General features: G+C 41.3%; 1 protein-coding gene across 2 annotated transcripts in view; it reads left to right on the forward strand.

The window, feature by feature from the left end:
• Nucleotides 1-17,245, forward strand: part of prkcea (protein kinase C, epsilon a) — a 589,489-nt gene that overhangs the window by 548,707 nt on the left and 23,537 nt on the right. For both annotated transcript variants that reach the window (XM_072580649.1, XM_072580650.1), the window contains 2 exons: nucleotides 7,345-7,483; nucleotides 12,883-13,071. In XM_072580649.1, coding sequence (XP_072436750.1) covers nucleotides 7,345-7,483; nucleotides 12,883-13,071 — 328 coding nt within the window. The remainder of the gene's footprint in view (nucleotides 1-7,344; nucleotides 7,484-12,882; nucleotides 13,072-17,245) is intronic.

Consider the following 17,245-nt stretch of genomic DNA (forward strand, 5'->3'; position numbering starts at 1 on the left):
ACCATTTCTGGTAGGGATGTGGAAACATCTTGAGAAAAATACAAATGTGCTAAATATTTCAGAAACTGTAGACTCGGATAGAGAAATAAATTCTGTAAATGCTTAACCATCTAAGTTTACTTTAATCACAAGGCAGTATGTTTTTTGCTGATTTTCATTTATCAGATATTTAACTGAAACAGGAACTGATTAGTTTGATGTTTGAAATACTTTCCCTTCAGCTAGTTTGATTGTGATTTAAGGACATGTGGGGGAAGAGGGAGTGGACTTGAGATGCCAACTAGGAGATATTATTTGCTCTGTACCTGCGCCAATACCTGTAGAAGGGCCAGTGTGGTGCAGAAGGATCATGTATTACTCCATTTCTTGGAGTATCCGGACCATGTGAAACTTCTAGTTCAGGACTTGGGGACTTTGTAGTTTGTAAAAAGCATAAAAAGCCGATTTGGAATAATCAGAAGTAGATGGAATGAGTCCCAACCTGTAAAAGACCCAAGTTAAAGCACAAAGTTGGGAAACTAGAACTGAATGCAGGTTTGATAATGGGTGGACAACTGCAAGAGCTGATAGGAAAGAATAGGATGGTGAAGTCTTTGCCATAGCCGTAGACATCACCCAGCCTGATATCTGCAATTGTCTAGATTTACTCTCTACTGCTTTCTAGGCTTTCATGTTGCTGTTGTTTCCTGATTCAGGTCTCTGGCTCAAAATCTCTTAGCAGGAACCCACTGAGCTCCTGAATTAGCAGTTTCCACATCCATAGTCTGTTTTTAGTCCATTGATTCACAACTCTGCTCCTTCTTCATTTTTGTTTTCATTTTCTAACTTAACATTACATCTGCTTCATTGAAAGAATACTCAATATCTACCTTATTGGTTCTTGTCAATTGAACCCTGTAGGTTGGGCAGAAGAAATAAACCAAGTTTCTTGAGGTCACTGAATGCAAATAAATGGAATTTTTATTTCAGGAAATAAGTAGGATGCAACTGCATGGGAAAGGAAAAACAATCTCTCCATATTTCTGAGCCATTTAGAATACATTTTTGCTTCTTCTCTACTTTGACCAGGATGTGTATGATCTTAACTCCATTTTGCTTATAGATCCTAAATAGATTCTGTAAAACTTTCAGCAACAGTCTTGCAGCCATTGCTAACAACGTCAATCTTTAAAACAAATATTTTTCTCACAGGTTCATGTTCAGGGAAGTTTGGATTGTTCTCCTTGGAACAGAGCAGGCTCTGAGATTACCAAATAGATGTTCTCAAGAAGGTGAGAGGTTTCGATAAGGGTAGACAGAGAAAACTTTTCTCTCTGGCAAGTGAATCAGTAACTAGAAGTCATAAGGCAGAAAATTCTGGTTAGGGCTGGCAAGAGGATGGGTGTGGCAGGTTTGGGAAGGGAAGAGGGAACTGAGAGCTCAGTCCCCAAAGCCCCAGATGAAAAATGGCTGGTGAGCTGACAGACCAGAAAGAATATGCTACAGGTGGGCTGAAGCACTTCAGGCCCAGATGTCTTCCCTCACTAGGAGTGATGCAGTGCCCACAGGAGCTACCAGCCAAGATAAGTTTCTGGCAACTCTGGGCACCCTGGCAGTGTTGGAGCTCAGCAATGGGTAGAGCGTGCGTTTTTAAATATAGGGCAGCAAGGATGGAAGTGGGGGCATGTTCTTCTCGGGGAGTGGGGAATGTTGCATAAAAGTAGTCTTTAAAGTGTGGGTTAGTATTGCTGAATTATCAAGCTCCCACTGGGCAAAGGGTGCCAGTGTACTTAGATATGATTGTCTGGTTAGCTCACAAAATGATACTTTTCACTGTATCTCAGTACATGTGATAAATCAAATCAAATCAACAAGAGCTTTTAACAATCAAGTAACCGTAATTATTTATTTGTATATTGGTGGGGGCTGCTGACTTTGGATGGCCAACCATCCTCCATATTGTGGGAGTCAGCTTGGAGCTGGGCTTGAGGCTGGTGACTGACCACCAAATGCTCCTGTGCCTGAAGCATATCCAATTCATAGATCCATAAGCAAAAGGGTAGCTAGATGGACATTCATCCATGCAGAGATTTGCCTGAGCTTCAGAAATCTGTACCTGAAAAGGTGGTGGACACTGATTCCAGAAAAAACAGTTCTCACAGGTGCATGTTCAGGGAAGTTTGGATTGTCCTCCTTGGAACAGAGCAGGCTCTGAAGTTACCAAATAGCAGCTTTCAAGAAGGTGAGCGGTTTCAGTCAAGGTAGACAGAGAAAACGTTCAATCGTTTATAATAATGATTTTTAGAAGGGTGAGAGGATAAAGAGCTCACAGGGTTACAGCCAGAAAGCGTGAACGTGGGACTAAGCATGATTGCTCTTTTAAGGAACCCTTAAAAGAGGGTAAGAACAAGTCAAATGGTCCCCTCTTGTACCATAAGTCCGAATGATTCTTCACCAGCCCCTTTAGTTCTCTATTGTAACATTTCTTTCACTTTCTGTTCAATGCTGCATTTTGGGAAAGCAAATCTTAGCAGAACTTATACATTTAATGGTAAAGTCCTTGGAAGTGTTGCTGAACAAAGAGACCTTGGAGTGCAGGTTCATAGCTCCTTGAAAGTGGAGTCGCAGGTAGATAGGATAGTAAAGAAGGTGTTTGGTATGCTTTCCTTTATTGATCAGAGTGTTGAGTACAGGAGTTGGGAGGTCATGTTGCGGCTGTACAGGACATTGGTTAGGCCACTGTTGGAATATTGCGTGCAATTCTGGTCTCCTTCCTATCGGAAAGATGTTGTGAAACTTGAAAGAGTTCAGAAAAGATTTACAAGGATGTCGCCAGGGTTGGAGGATTTGAGCTACAGGGAGAGGCTGAACAGGCTGGGGCTGTTTTCCCTGGAGCGTCAGAGGCTGAGGGGTGACCTTATAGAGGTTTATAAAATTATAAGGGGCATGGATAGGATAAATAGACAAAGTCTTTTTCCTGGGGTTGGGGAGTCTAGAGTGAGAGGGGAAAAATATAAAAGAGACCTAAGGGGCAACTTTTACACGCAGAGGGTGGTATGTGTATGGAATGAGCTGCCAGAGGAAGTGGCGGAGGCTGGTACAATTGCAACATTTAAGAGACATTTGGATGGGTATATAAATAGGAAGGGTTTGGAGGGATATGAGCCAGGTGCTGGCAGGTGGGACTAGATTGGGTTGGGATATCTGGTTGGCATGGACAGGTTGGACCGAAGGGTCTGTTTCCATGCTGTACATCTCTATGACTATGACTCTATGTCAAGTGATCTCCTGTAAAACACCAAAGGACATTTGTTACATAAAAGTAATCTTAAAAGTGTGGGTTAGTCTTGCTGAATGATCAAGCTGACTTGCTCATTGTAACACCTCCTTGTCACAGATGTGATTAAAAAGCTGCATTACCGTTTTCCCTACTTCATTTATGATTACACATTTGAAACAAGTTCTTTCCCAGTTGTGTTCTGTTTGTTAAACATGAACTCAGGTCATTAAACATTTCTTTCTGATGGCTAGAGCGTTGGCTAATTAATGGAAGGTAGGGAGTTCAGTTAAAGGAACATCTTCAGGATAGCAGCCTGTAACCAGTGGAGTACCACAGGAATCATTCACAACATATATTAATGACTTGGCTGACAGAAATGTCTATTGCCCAGTTTGCAAATGATACAAAAATAGATGGGAAGGCAAGTGGTAATGATGACACAAGAAGTGTACAGAGCAATACAAAAGTGATGCGCATTGGTCGGAAGAATAGAAGGGCTGAATATTGTTTAAATGGGGTAAAACTGAAGAAAGCTGCAGCATGGAGGGATTTGGACAATCTGGTGTCTGAATCACAGAAAGCTTGTGTCCAAGTTCAGCGGGTTATAGGGAAAACAAGTGAAATGTTGGCCTTTATTTCAAAGGGAATGGGACATGAAAATAAGATACTCTTGCTAAAACTATACAAGGCACTAGCCACAGAGCAGCTGGAATACTGTGTCCCTTGTCCAAGGACAGATATTCTGGCATTACTAACAATCCAAAGAAGGCACTGGGTTAATCCTTGGAATGGAGAATTTGAGTCGGTTGAACTTGCACTCATTGGAGTTTAGGAGAAGGTTGGGAGATCTCTCTGGAACATAGAAGATTCTTTGGAGGCGACAGGGTAAATGCAGAAAGGTTGTTTCCCCTTGTCTAGCACCAAAGGGTGTTACTCAGAGTGAGAGGTCACATGTTTAAAACAGAAATGAGGAAGAATATTTTCTCTCAGAAGGTAGAATCTGTACAATTCTTTGCCACTGAGGACCATATTGTTAAATATCAAAGCTGGGCCATTAAATACATTTAATGCTGAGTGTGCAGACTTAAAATCAGTAAGGGGATCAGTGTTTATAACTTATTGTGGCCTTCACATTCCCACGGTATAGCTGGAGACAACCAAATGAATGCATTTTAAAATTATTTCAATCATACTGGGGGAAGTGGGAATGTCCCTCAAAAATAATATGATCCCTTCAATCGATACATAGAACATAGAATAGTATAGTAAAGAATCAGCCCTTCGGCCCATGATGTTGTGACGTCAAATGAAACTAAACTAATCCCTTCCTCTTGTTCTTGGTCCATATCTCTCCATTCCTTGCATGTTCATGTGCTTGTTCTAAAAATCCCTTAAATGCCTCTATCGTATCTGCCTCTACCACCACCCCTGGCAATGTGTTCCAGACTCTTGCTACACTCTGTGTAAAAAACTAGCCCCTCACATCTCCTTTGAACTTTTCCCTCTCACCTTAAATGCATGCCCCTAATATTAGACATTACAACTCTGGGAAAAAGATTCTGACCGTCAACCCTGTCTATGCATCTTGGATTGTTATAGACTTCTATTAAGTCTCCCCTCAGCCTCCGCTGTTCAAGGGAAAACAACTCTAAAATGCCCACTGCAAATTGGTATAATGTTCCCTCCTTCCCTCTACCCCGCCCTGCAGTACCACCATATCCACCTTGCTGCTAGCTAACTTGGCCTTTTGCCCACTTTATATTACACCAAGCGAAGTCTAACAAGTTCAATACCTAAAAGCCATGCTACCACAGCAACTCAAAGACTTGGATTCCATTGCTGGCCACTTCCAGCTGTTTCACAGTTCTCAAAAGTGCACTTTTCTTTCTGGGAGCACGGATTGTAGACTGAACTTCTGAAATTATGTTGTGATACTTATATTGCACTAAGATCAAGTTCTACAATTTCCTTCCTGTGGTGCATGACTGATTAAAATGATGTTATGATATGAACATGGTCTCTCACCTGGTGTGATGCTACCTCATTGTTTTGATGCGAAGCTTCAAATGAATTTACAATGTGGCAGTGCATATAGGGTCATAATGCTGGACTCTGTCAGGGAAAACTCTGTGAAAGCTAGTTCTTGATTTATTTGTAATGAATTTGGAATAAAAGGTGTATTACTTGTGTATAGTATTTTTTGGACTTTGGATTTAAAAATAGAGGCAGTAGGTATTGGTTGTTTCTCTGACGAGTTTTCTGGAACAGTCACCAAAATGCAGTATTGTCAAAAGGCAGGTGACTGCAGACCATATGGTGTAAATAGAAAGGTCTCTGTGCTCTCAATTTTAGGACAGATAGGCTAAACATTTAAGGCCAAATGAAATTCTTGTTTCAGTTCAGAAGACACCAGAATTGAGTTTAAAAGTTGGTTTAGTTTTTCTCCTAGAAGGTGTTAAGGGAATTGTAACATTAGCAAAACTTCAAAATCAGGAGAGCTTGCTGAGAAATCTGCACATTATTAGAATCAAGAAAGTTTCGGTTCACAAATTTGTACAAATCCCAGATCAGCTGACTTGCAAAGGACTTTGCGCATTGTCTACACTGCAAACAAATTGCAAGGAGTGAGGTAAGTAGCAACTCAAAAAGTTCAAATAAGAGAGCCACTTCTCTGGACCTGGATGTTTTTAATGGATAGCATCGGGAAAGTAATTGAAACTTTGTTTTGTTCTTTATTTTTCAATCATTCTAACAATCTTCCATTTTTAATTAACTTGTGTTTTCTCTCCTTGTGTTATAAAATTCTGATCTGTTGTTAAAGAAAGTCTGTAACATTGTGTGAATATGTTTCGGTGTCTAAACCATCACATTACCTAACTAAACTACCAAAAAAAAAGTTGTCAGGTTTCATTCTGAGATCTTACTTGTCCAGCAGTGCACTCAAATCGGTCCTGTTGGTAATTAATTTGAGTACTTTTGGGATTGGGGACTGAATGCTACCGTTCATTTCATGATATATTTAACAAGTTTCATATTGTTTATGAAAGTAGCATTTTACCAAAGAGAAAAACAACAACTACACCAGTTGTTTGTTCCTTTCACAGATAATCAAATATCTGTGATCAGAAAATCTGTTCAACTTTCAAAATCTTTCTAATGAACCTTAAAAAACAGCTATCTTCAGTGGACGCCAGAGCTCCCCATATAATGCAGTCAAACATTTCACAACATAGCATCTCAAAGGTCCAATCAATGTGGGCAGGTTCAGATTAGTACCATTATCTTGCAGTGGTGATCCATTCTCACATCATCTGAATCATTCTGCTATAATGCGCGTTTTGTTCACGCAAATTTGCTGTAATAAGACCATAAGACATAGGAGTGGAAGTAAGGCCATTCGGCCCATCAAGTCCACTCCGCACATTGATTGATGCGATTGATGAATTGGCGATACTGTTTCTAAAGCGTGAAGGTTTAAAGCGTGTATTGGTTATAACCCAATTTCGGCCCCATTAGTTTAAATGATGCTGCTTTTATGTGATTTCCTTATAACGCGGAATTGCACAAGAATGGAATTACTGCATTCGAGCGGAACCTGTATGCATGAAAATAAAAGCAAAGTCAGTTTTCAAACTTAAAATGTGATCTACATTTTTTGAAGTTAATGGATATAAATTAGTAGCACGAAATAAATAATTTCTAAACTAAGTTGACTCTTTAGAATAGTTCCAACTCAATAAATCCACCGTGCTGGGCCTGGACTTCAGTAAGATTAATATGTGAGGTCACACGTCATTGAGTAAATATGATTAGGTATCCCTGCTGTGAAATATCATTATAAATATTTTTCTCAATGTCAACCACAGACACAAATAAAAGAGAAATTCGCATGAGCCATGTTACCTTTCATAATTACAAAGCAGTCCATATAAGACTGCCTTATTTTCTATGGAATTCCCAAATTTATCTTAGCAATTTGTCATTCTGCCTTATAAGTAATTTTAAATCCTTTTCGTATCACGAGGACAAACAGCTAACCTTGAACATCAAAACTAATAATGAGGATGTTTATTCATTATTTGCAGAGATCTTAAACTGGACAATATCTTGCTGGATGCTGAGGGGCACTGCAAGTTGGCTGATTTCGGCATGTGCAAGGAAGGCATTCTGAATGGTATCACAACAACGACTTTCTGTGGTACCCCTGACTACATTGCCCCTGAGGTATGTTTGCTTTCTCCCAATGATCTTTATATGTCAACAAACCTTAGGAACTTTGCTCTTCGTGTGAGTAAAGTATTTGATTTTACCTCACCTTCACAGTAAGAAATCAAAAATCATGCTTTAAATCTTGTCATAGAGTGTTAAATACCTTTAGTGCATGTGACCTCAAATCCTAGGTTGGACGAACATTCACAATTGGATGCACCTCTTTTGGTGAGTTCCTTGGTTTTTACCTGGAGTGATAGGGAAAGTATTATGCTGTGACACACATGTCTATTTCAAGAGAGCACAAAATTAAACAGAAAGCCTATCCCTTCCACAAATATGCAATATGTACATAAATCACCAAGTTTCTCCCTACTGCCATTGTTTTCTGTTCTTTCATTGGTTCCTAGTTTATATCTTCGGCACTGTACACCACAAGAGGTTGTACCTCTTGTTATTAATGCACTGTAAACAACTACTCAGAAATGGAGAAGGTACATGGTTAGCAGTTACCCTTACTCTGAGACCTTACAGTCATTCTTTTGCACTTTTTTAACACGTTATCCATTCAGTATGTGGCTGAGGCTAATAAAGCTGCATTATTATCCATCCTGAAGGTGTAAAACCAGTTCCTGCCACTTCATGGCATGGGATGTGCACCACCCTACAAGTCCTTTCTGTCACTTGGGTACCATTGTCATGCTTCTTTTGATGTTGGATACCTAGTAAATGGAGATCTTCCATGTACATAGTGCTCCATCTAGCTTCAGGGTATCCGAATGTAATTTGAAATCCATATGATATTCATGCGGAAGGGAAAAGTTCTATTTTCACCCATTCTAGCTTACATGTCACTTCCGTCACCCAGCAGTTCCTCACAGACAACAACAATAACTGTGGTGCTCACTACCAAAATCATCAGGACCATAACATTTTCCAATGCACCCCAAGTGAAACAATTCTTGCAAAACACACCAAAAGCTTGTATAGTTTTGCCTTATGTTGGAATATATTTTCCTGCATAGTTTTGACAAATGGTTTCTTTTGAGTTTCCAATTCAATATCTGTGCAAGTCAGCTGCCCATTCCATATTGTAACCTGGTTAGTAGGAAATATGCACAAGTTTATTAGTCTCCTGAGTTTTGTTCCTTTTCTTTAGGGCAGTGAATGCATTGCGAAATCCTGCAGAAAACCCAGCTGAGATTGGAATCTTAGCTGTGACAAATCATCAGCATAAATGTTCATCTCTGTCACTTTGTCGAGCGGCATTTGAATGAAATAAAGTAGAGGATTCATCGTCAGGTCAAAGCCAAAAATAACCAGGCAACATTTCATTTCTGTCAAATACTGACGTTGATACAATGGTTAATGATAGTCATTTATGGATACAAATCAGAACTCTGTCACTGAAGTCATTATGAAAGATTACATATGTGCATTAGAAACCATTTCCAAATAAACTGAGCAGTTGTTTCTTAAAGTTCTTAATATTTCAACTTTGGCTCGGCAGTAGCTGACTTTCATCTCTGAATCAGAAGGTTGTAAGCTTAAGTTCCACCCTAGATTTTTGAACATGTAATCCAGATTGACCCTTCACAATCGTACTGCAGGAATGCTGCACCTGTTGGAGGTGCTGTACTTCAAATGGGACATTACACTGAGTCTCTATCTGCCTTCCAGGTGGATTTCTAATGGACCTGGCAGCAGAATTTGAAGATGAATGGGGAGGTTCTCTCCGACATGCTGGGCAATATGTATCCAGCAATCAATATCTCTAAAATCACATCAACCAGGGCCTTATCTCTTGCTGTTTGTAGAGCTTGTGCAAACAAACAGAGATACAACAAACCTACAGACTAGGAGCAGACATAGGTCATTCAGCCTATCAAGCCTGTTGAGTAAAATCAAGTCTGATCTGTTTGTGTTCTGAATTCCACAATCACAGCTATCCCCGATAATCTTTGATTCGATTTCCTAACAATAATCGATCTACCTCTGCCTTGAAATGTTCAATGACCTAACCTCCACCATCTTCTGAGGCACAGAGTTGCAAAATCACACAACTCTCTGAGCGTAAAAAGTTCCCATCATTTCTCTCCTGTAAGGGTGTTCCCTGATTTTAAAACAGTGTCCCCTCATTCTGGACTCACCCACGTGACTCACACACTTTCCACATCCATCTTGGCAAGACCATTCATGACACTATAAGCATCACCAGGTCACCCCTTACTCTTCTAAACGCCAGGGAAACCAAACCTAGCCCATACCAAAACAGAAATTGTTAGAAAAGCTCAACAGGTCTGGCAGCACTTGTGGAGAGAAATGAGAGTTAATGTTTTGGGCCGGGTGATCATTCCTCAGAACCTTCCTTCCTCAATTCTGAGAAAGGGTCACTCAACCTGAAATGTTAACTCTGACTTCTCTCCACAGGTACTGGCAGACCTGCTGAACTTTTCCAGCAATTTCTGTTTTTGTTTCTGATTTACAGCATCCGCAGTTTTTTTTTTTCGGTTTTGATCTAGCCTGTACCATCCTTCCTCATAAAAGTATGAGGAAATGTCTTTCATCGAGAGGGTGGTCAGTGTCTGCAATTCACTGCTCAGTTTGGTGGCTAAGGTGAGAACCCTGAACTCATTTAAAGGGAATTTGATCTGCACCAGAAACACGGTAACCTGCAGGACTATAGACCCAGTGCTGAAAAGTGGGATTAGACTGGGTGGCTAGTTTGGTCAGCTGGCACAGCTGAATGGCCTCCTTCTGTGCTGTAACATTTCTATGATCTTGTAAGCTGAATTGACCTGAGTTTTCAGCGCCCACCCAGCCTGAATTATGTCGGGTTGCTGGGAGGTAGTGGCCTGGGCACCTGTCCTCTTTAATGTGCTACCTCTCTAGCACTGAAAACACTCCGTAGAATCCAGCCCTATGTTCTTCATTTACTGTTACTAACAATAAATTATTGTTGATACATTTCCATAGAACTCAGAAGAATGTAGGAGCACAGAGTTCTGTTTCTGATGGGTCTTAAATGAACTGTTCTTGACTCAGCAGCTAGTTGATGATAGTTTAGTCAGACTCAATATACTCAGACTCAGTATGCAGACAGTATGCAGATTCCTGATGAAGGGCTTTTGCCTGAAACGTCGATTTTCCTGCTCCTCGGATGCTGCCTGGCCTGCTGTGCTTTTCCAGCACCACTCTAATCTAAACTCTGGTTTCCAGCATCTGCAGTCCTCACTTTTGCTCAGTATGCAGACAGACAACCTGGGTTCTCACTCCTCCTCATGATTCATAAACTTTTCTCCGAACGTGGGCATGAAGGTGCCTAATTTGGAGTAGCAAATATACTAAGACATTCAAACTCTGTGGTCACTTGAATGGGCACCTGAGACTTACTCATGCCTCAGGATGATACCTGAGTACGAGAAGTACTCATGTATAAAGCATGGAAAATGTTTAGACCAGTTAATATACGTCTCTATATGCATAATTTTAAATGTTTCCACATATAATTTAGATTTACAAGGATGTTGCCAGGGTTGGAGGGTTTGAGCTACAGGGAGAGGCTGAACAGCTGGGGCTATTTTCCCTGGAGTGTTGAAGGCTGAGGGGTGACCTTATAGAGGTTGACAAAATTATGAGGGTCATGGATAGGGTAAATAGGCAAAGTCTTTTCCCTGGGGTTGGGGAGTCCAGAACTAGAGGGGATAGGTTTAGGGTGAGAGGGAAAGATATAAAAGGGACCTAAGGGGCAGCTTTTTCATGCAAAGGGTGGTACGTGTATGGACTGAGCTGCCAGAAGAAATGGTGGAGGCTGGCACAATTACAACACTTAAAAAGCATCTGGATAGGTATATGAATAGGAAGGGTTTAGAGGGATATGGGCCAAGTGCTGGCAAATGGGACTAGATTAATTTAGGATACTGGTCAGTATGGACAAGTTGGACCGAAGGGTCTGTTTCCAAGCTGTACATCTCTATGGCTCAGTGACACTATCTACATGTTCTGAAGAAAGTATTCCATTTGTAGCACGGATTTCACTTACTGGAGGGTAAAATATAACTTTGCTACTTGTATAAACATGCAGGAGCAGAGTGGCACCTCCCCTCTTCTCTCCCCCCTTCCAAATATTCAAACCATTGACGTCAATATGTTCTATTTCATAAAGTCAGTTGAAAAAGAATACAACCAATCTTCACACATTATACACCATCTAACTCAACACCGCAGTTTCAGTCTGTGTTTTTTTTGCAGTCTGTGTTTACTTATAATTTTTTCACATGGCGAGTTCACCCTCAAAAGCGCTGAATATGGGTCTTTGAGAGCATTATTTGAGCATTGCTCACAATGGCTCACCAATGATAAGAATTCCCTTTTTGAACAAATTTCTTCATCCGCTGCTGTAGGAGGCTTCAGTGAATACTTAGCTAATGCCCAATCCCTGCTCTCCACCACAGGGAAAGTCATTGCAAGAATCGCCCTCAATCTCCTTCTCCTCATGGCTGAAAAGCTCCTACCAGCGTCACAATGCAGATTCTGTCCATTAAGAGGCACAGGGAACACTGATCGTCACTGCAAGGCAAGTCAAAGAAAAATGCAGAGAACTGCAGAGATCTCTATACATGGCCTTTTTCCAGCTCATAAAGACTTTTTCACTGGTCAACCAGGAAGAATCATGGATCATCCTCCACACATTTGTCTGCCCACACAAATTCATCACCAGCCTCTCCCTAATAACATGGAAGGTGCGATCTTCATAGCAGACCCACCGTCGATCCAATCTGAGTGTTAACTCACATTAGGCCAGGCTCTGTTACCGCAACAATGCTCTTATCCATCTTCCTCTTTGTAGACCTCCATCCCATCTTGCTGAAGTCCCACTGCCAGAGTAGAACTATTCCAAAGAATGAGTGGGAAACAGCTCACCCAACATGGTTCTGCACTGGAGACAATGATCTGCCATCAGATTGTACTTTGGAGATGATATTTGCTTGTGCACACATTCAGGGGAATAACATTGTTGATATATTCATGGAGATGAACAAAAGAATGAAACTTACACTAAAGGACCAAAAGACAATTAAACACAATTAATGTATAATCAATGACTGCCACTTTTCTCACACCTGACCCTAGTTGAATTTCACCACGATATTTGGAAATGTCATTAGTAGTTTATGATTAGTGTAATATATGCTAACAATAGGTAGAGAGGTAGTTGAAGTGGTAAATTATCAAAACTGTATTTGTGGCCATCTTGGAAAATTCAGACAAAATGCTGGAAGCTTGAGCCATGAATGTTACGCATCGGGGAAGTGGCTGGAGGGTAAACATTCTTTAAGTCATGGTCTAAAATAAGTAGTGAATTGTATCAGCTGAGCAGCATTTCTTTAACATCTGCTTGCCTTTCCGAATAGATCCTGCAAGAATTAGAGTATGGCCCTTCAGTGGACTGGTGGGCTTTGGGGGTCCTGATGTACGAGATGATGGCTGGTCAACCACCTTTCGAGGCGGACAATGAAGATGACCTTTTCGAGTCCATCCTGCACGACGATGTGTTGTACCCGGTCTGGCTCAGTAAGGAAGCAGTCAGCATTCTGAAAGCGGTGGGTTCACCACATCTTTTACTGCCCGATTTCTCCCTACTCCTCCCCCAACCAGCCGTTACTTTGCTTTGAATGAGCTGCAATTAAAACTGGATTTATTAACTTGTAGTATCCACCAGTGGGAGTTGAAACACAGTTCATAATGTCATAGCTAGGACAGGAGGGCTTGGGATAAATTATACAACTTGTGGGAAAAGGACAGAATGTTTTGTGATGTGTATATGTTTATACTGGCTTATATTTATACAGCAGAGAGATCTGTTCTTCCCAACTTATTAAATGCCACAAACATTTTGCTGCCAGCTGGTGTAAAAAAAAGTTTTGACATATTTTATCCAACTATTCCAACTAGTGACTTACCAGCAAATAAGGCATTGGGAATAATTATTATGAATTCTGATCATCTGTGAAATCTAACCCTCTATCTAATACTTGAATACTATAATTCTTGTGATCAAGTATTGTTATTACTTTGTGTTCAAACCTGAACTTCACATTCCAGTTTACATTCTTTATTCTACCTCAAACTTGTGGAAAATTGAGTGAGAAAAACATTGAAAAAGAGAGTGAGTGGTGACCTAAGAGAAAAGAGGATGAAGAGAAGAGAAACTACAGTGAGAAATTGTTAGTCGCTTTTAAAGTACATTTTAAGATAAACTTCAGGAATGGGTTTCCTTACAATTACATTTAAGATGATTGATCCAAAAAGCGGGCCATGGGAAGGATTGCATCATGATAGTCAACTTACCGATTAACAACTGTGCCTCCTCCATTTCAACCTGGGCCTTCCACTAGGGGGCCCAAGCACCTGCCTGAATCCGGCAGCAGCCCCTTGAAGCAATAAAAACTTTTTAGATTAGATTAGATTACTTACAGTGTGGAAACAGGCCCTTCGGCCCAACAAGTCCACACCGCCCCGCCGAAGCGCAACCCACCCATGCCCCTACATCTACCCCTTACCTAACACTACGGGCAATTTAGCATGGCCAATTCACCTGGCCTGCACATCTTTGGACTTGATGTCGAATCTAGTGAACCGAGTTGGGTGGACCATGTGCAATAAATGCTCCCTTTAAAACTGTTGGTCAAGAGGAAGATGACCCAAGGCTTTAGGCCTGAAATTATTTTGTACAGGGCAACCTGTTGTCATCCAGGCCATTCTTCAACCTACCCAATACTAAGCTGGTCCAGAGCTACAAACTGCAGCAGGATATCCTTTTAGAGTACTCACTTCACCAGTAGATTTTTATGCATTAACTGGGGCATTCAAAAATTAACATCTAACTCCAGATCACCAGTGACATAATTCAGAGATGCCGGTGTTGGACTGGGGTGTACAAAGTTAAAAATCACACAACACCAGGTTATAGTCCAATAGGTTTAATTGGAAGCACACTAGCTTTCAGAGCGCTGCTCCTTCATCAGGTTGTAGTGCTAGTGTGCTTCCAATTAAATCTGTTGGACTATAACCTGGTGTTGTGCGATTTTTAACCAGTGACATAGATTGCGATGCCCTTAAAAATGTCAAAGTCTAAACACTTGACTGATTGTTTGATTTATTGTACTGAGGTACAGTGAAAATCTTTGTTTAAGGGCAGGACAGGCAGATCATAGTAAGCAATGACGTACAGATCAAAAGATTTAGATGGAGGCATACAGGTAATATTGTACAGAGTGTACAGGAGAGATCAACATTAGCAAGGTCAGCATTATTTGAGGCTAGAAAGTCCATTCAGTAGTCTAATAACAGCTGGGAAGAAGCTTATGCCCGAAACGTCGATTCTTCTGCTCCTTTGATGCTGCCTGACCTGCTGCGCTTTTCCAGCAACACATTTTTCAGAAGCTGTCCCTGAACCTACTTGTCCATGTGTTCAGACTTCTGCATGTTCTGCCTGATGGAAGACTTGTGGGAGATCATTACCAGGGTGCAAAGGGTCTTTGGTGATGTTGGCAGCCTTTCCACAACAGCAAGCCATGTAAATGGAGTCAATGGATAGAAGGCTGGCTTCCGTGATGGTCTGGGCTATGCACACAACCTTCTGCAGTTTGTTAGGATTCTGGGCAGAGTAGTTGCCATACTAGGCCGTTATGCAACCGAACAGTATGCTTTCAGTTGTGCATCTGTCGAAATTAGCGAGGGCCCTTATGGACATGCCAAATTTCCTGAGCTGCCTGAGAAATAAGAGGCAATGTTGTGCCTTTTTGACTGTTGCATCTATATGGAAAAAGACCAGGATAGGTTGTCGGTCATTGTCACACCGAGGAACATGACGTTGTCCACCCTTTCAACCTCAGTTTTAACATCACATATTCCAGAACACATGAAGCGAAAATGTTTGGTGACCTCCATCAAATATGTCCTTTCTCCATCCAGTTTATACTGCTCCCTTAGAAAGAAATCATAATCACTTTAACATTGGCCAATGTGGCATGAATTACCATGGAAGCCATTAAAGCAAACAATATAAATAGTTCACTAAATAATTAAATGCATTTCTGGGCAAGAGAATGAGGCCTGATAAGAAGGTAAATTGATGAGATTAAGATCTATGGAAAGTATTTACATTTCAGGTTAATGACCTTCCATTAGAGTTCTGCCAAAAAGACATAGACCTGAAGCTTTGGAGGGAATTTAACAACCACAGCAAGGATAGCCATCTCTTGGCTGGAAAACAGCTGGAAGTCCCATAATGGTCATTGTCGGGAGGCCCGATCAAGTCTCACTGTCGGGTTTCCTTATTTCATCAAAAACAATGTTTGATTCGTCTGAATAGCCTGCTGATGTTGGAGCAGTTAAAGGGATTGGATCAGTTAATTGTATATATGCCATGTTGGATAAAATTAATTTGTATCACTGGTGTCCAAGATAATATTCAAATTTGTATTCAATTTGTTTCTCTTAATACAGATTTCCAGCATACTTTGATCTTGATGACCTGCTCTTTCATTTTCCTATATTTGTACACATTTCCTTCATTGTCTTTTCATTTATCACCCTTTATCACTATTTCCACCACTTGTACTTCTATTGATATGTTTTTTCCTAGTGTCCATTTGATGGAATAGCAGCCTTCTCCGTCTGAAGGAATGGCAGCCTTCTGTGTCTGAAGGAATGGCAGCCTTTTCCATCTGAAGGAATGGCAGCCTTTTCCGTCTGAAGGAATGGCAGCCTTTTCCGTCTGAAGGAATGGCAGCCTTCTCCACCTGAAGGAATGGCAGCCTTCTCTGTCTGAAGGAATGGCAGCCTTCTCTGTCTGAAGGAATAGCAGCCTTCTCTGTCTGAAGGAATGGCGGCCTTCTCCGTCTGAAGGAATAGCGGCCTTCTCCGTCTGAAGGAATAGCGGCCTTCTCCGTCTGAAGGAATGGCGGCCTTCTCTGTCTGAAGGAATAGCGGCCTTCTCCGTCTGAAGGAATAGCGGCCTTCTCCGTCTGAAGGAATGGCAGCCTTCTCCGTCTGAAGGAATGGCGGCCTTCTCCGTCTGAAGGAATGGCAGCCTTCTCCGTCTGAAGGAATGGCGGCCTTCTCCGTCTGAAGGAATGGCGGCCTTCTCCATCTGAAGGAATGGCGGCCTTCTCCGTCTGAAGGAATGGCAGCCTTCTCCGTCTGAAGGAATGGCAGCCTTTTCCGTCTGAAGGAATAGCAGCCTTCTCCATCTGAAGGAATAGCAGCCTTCTCCGTCTGAAGTCTTTGGCTTTGGTTTTGAAGAAGTGTGAAACATTAACACTGTTTCTCTGTCCACAGATGCTGCCAAACCTGCTGAGTTCCTCCAGCTGTCTCTGTGCTTGTTTCAGATTATCAGCATCGGCAGTATTTTGCCTTTATATTTCGCTCCTATCTTTACAATCGCAAACTGATTCACAGTCAGCTGGGTTGCTATAGCTTCCCTGGACTTCCTTTCTGCAGTGTTGAGATGCTTTGTTGATTGATTGCCAAATCAAGTACTCAACTTTAAAGAAAAACAAGAACTGAGATGCTAGAATTCAGAAATAAAACCAGTAATTGCTGGAGAAACACAGCAGGTCTGGCAGCATCTGTGGAGAGAAAGCAGAGTTAACATTTCGAGTCCAGTGACCCTTCTTCAGAACAAATACTCAACTTTCTTCTGTCATCAGAAGCATTGCTTTAAATAGAAGCATGAAAACTCCGAAAGATGTTGCCTCACACTGGATTCTG

This window comes from Chiloscyllium punctatum, chromosome 11, assembly GCF_047496795.1.
Source record: "Chiloscyllium punctatum isolate Juve2018m chromosome 11, sChiPun1.3, whole genome shotgun sequence".
NCBI lineage: Eukaryota > Metazoa > Chordata > Chondrichthyes > Orectolobiformes > Hemiscylliidae > Chiloscyllium > Chiloscyllium punctatum.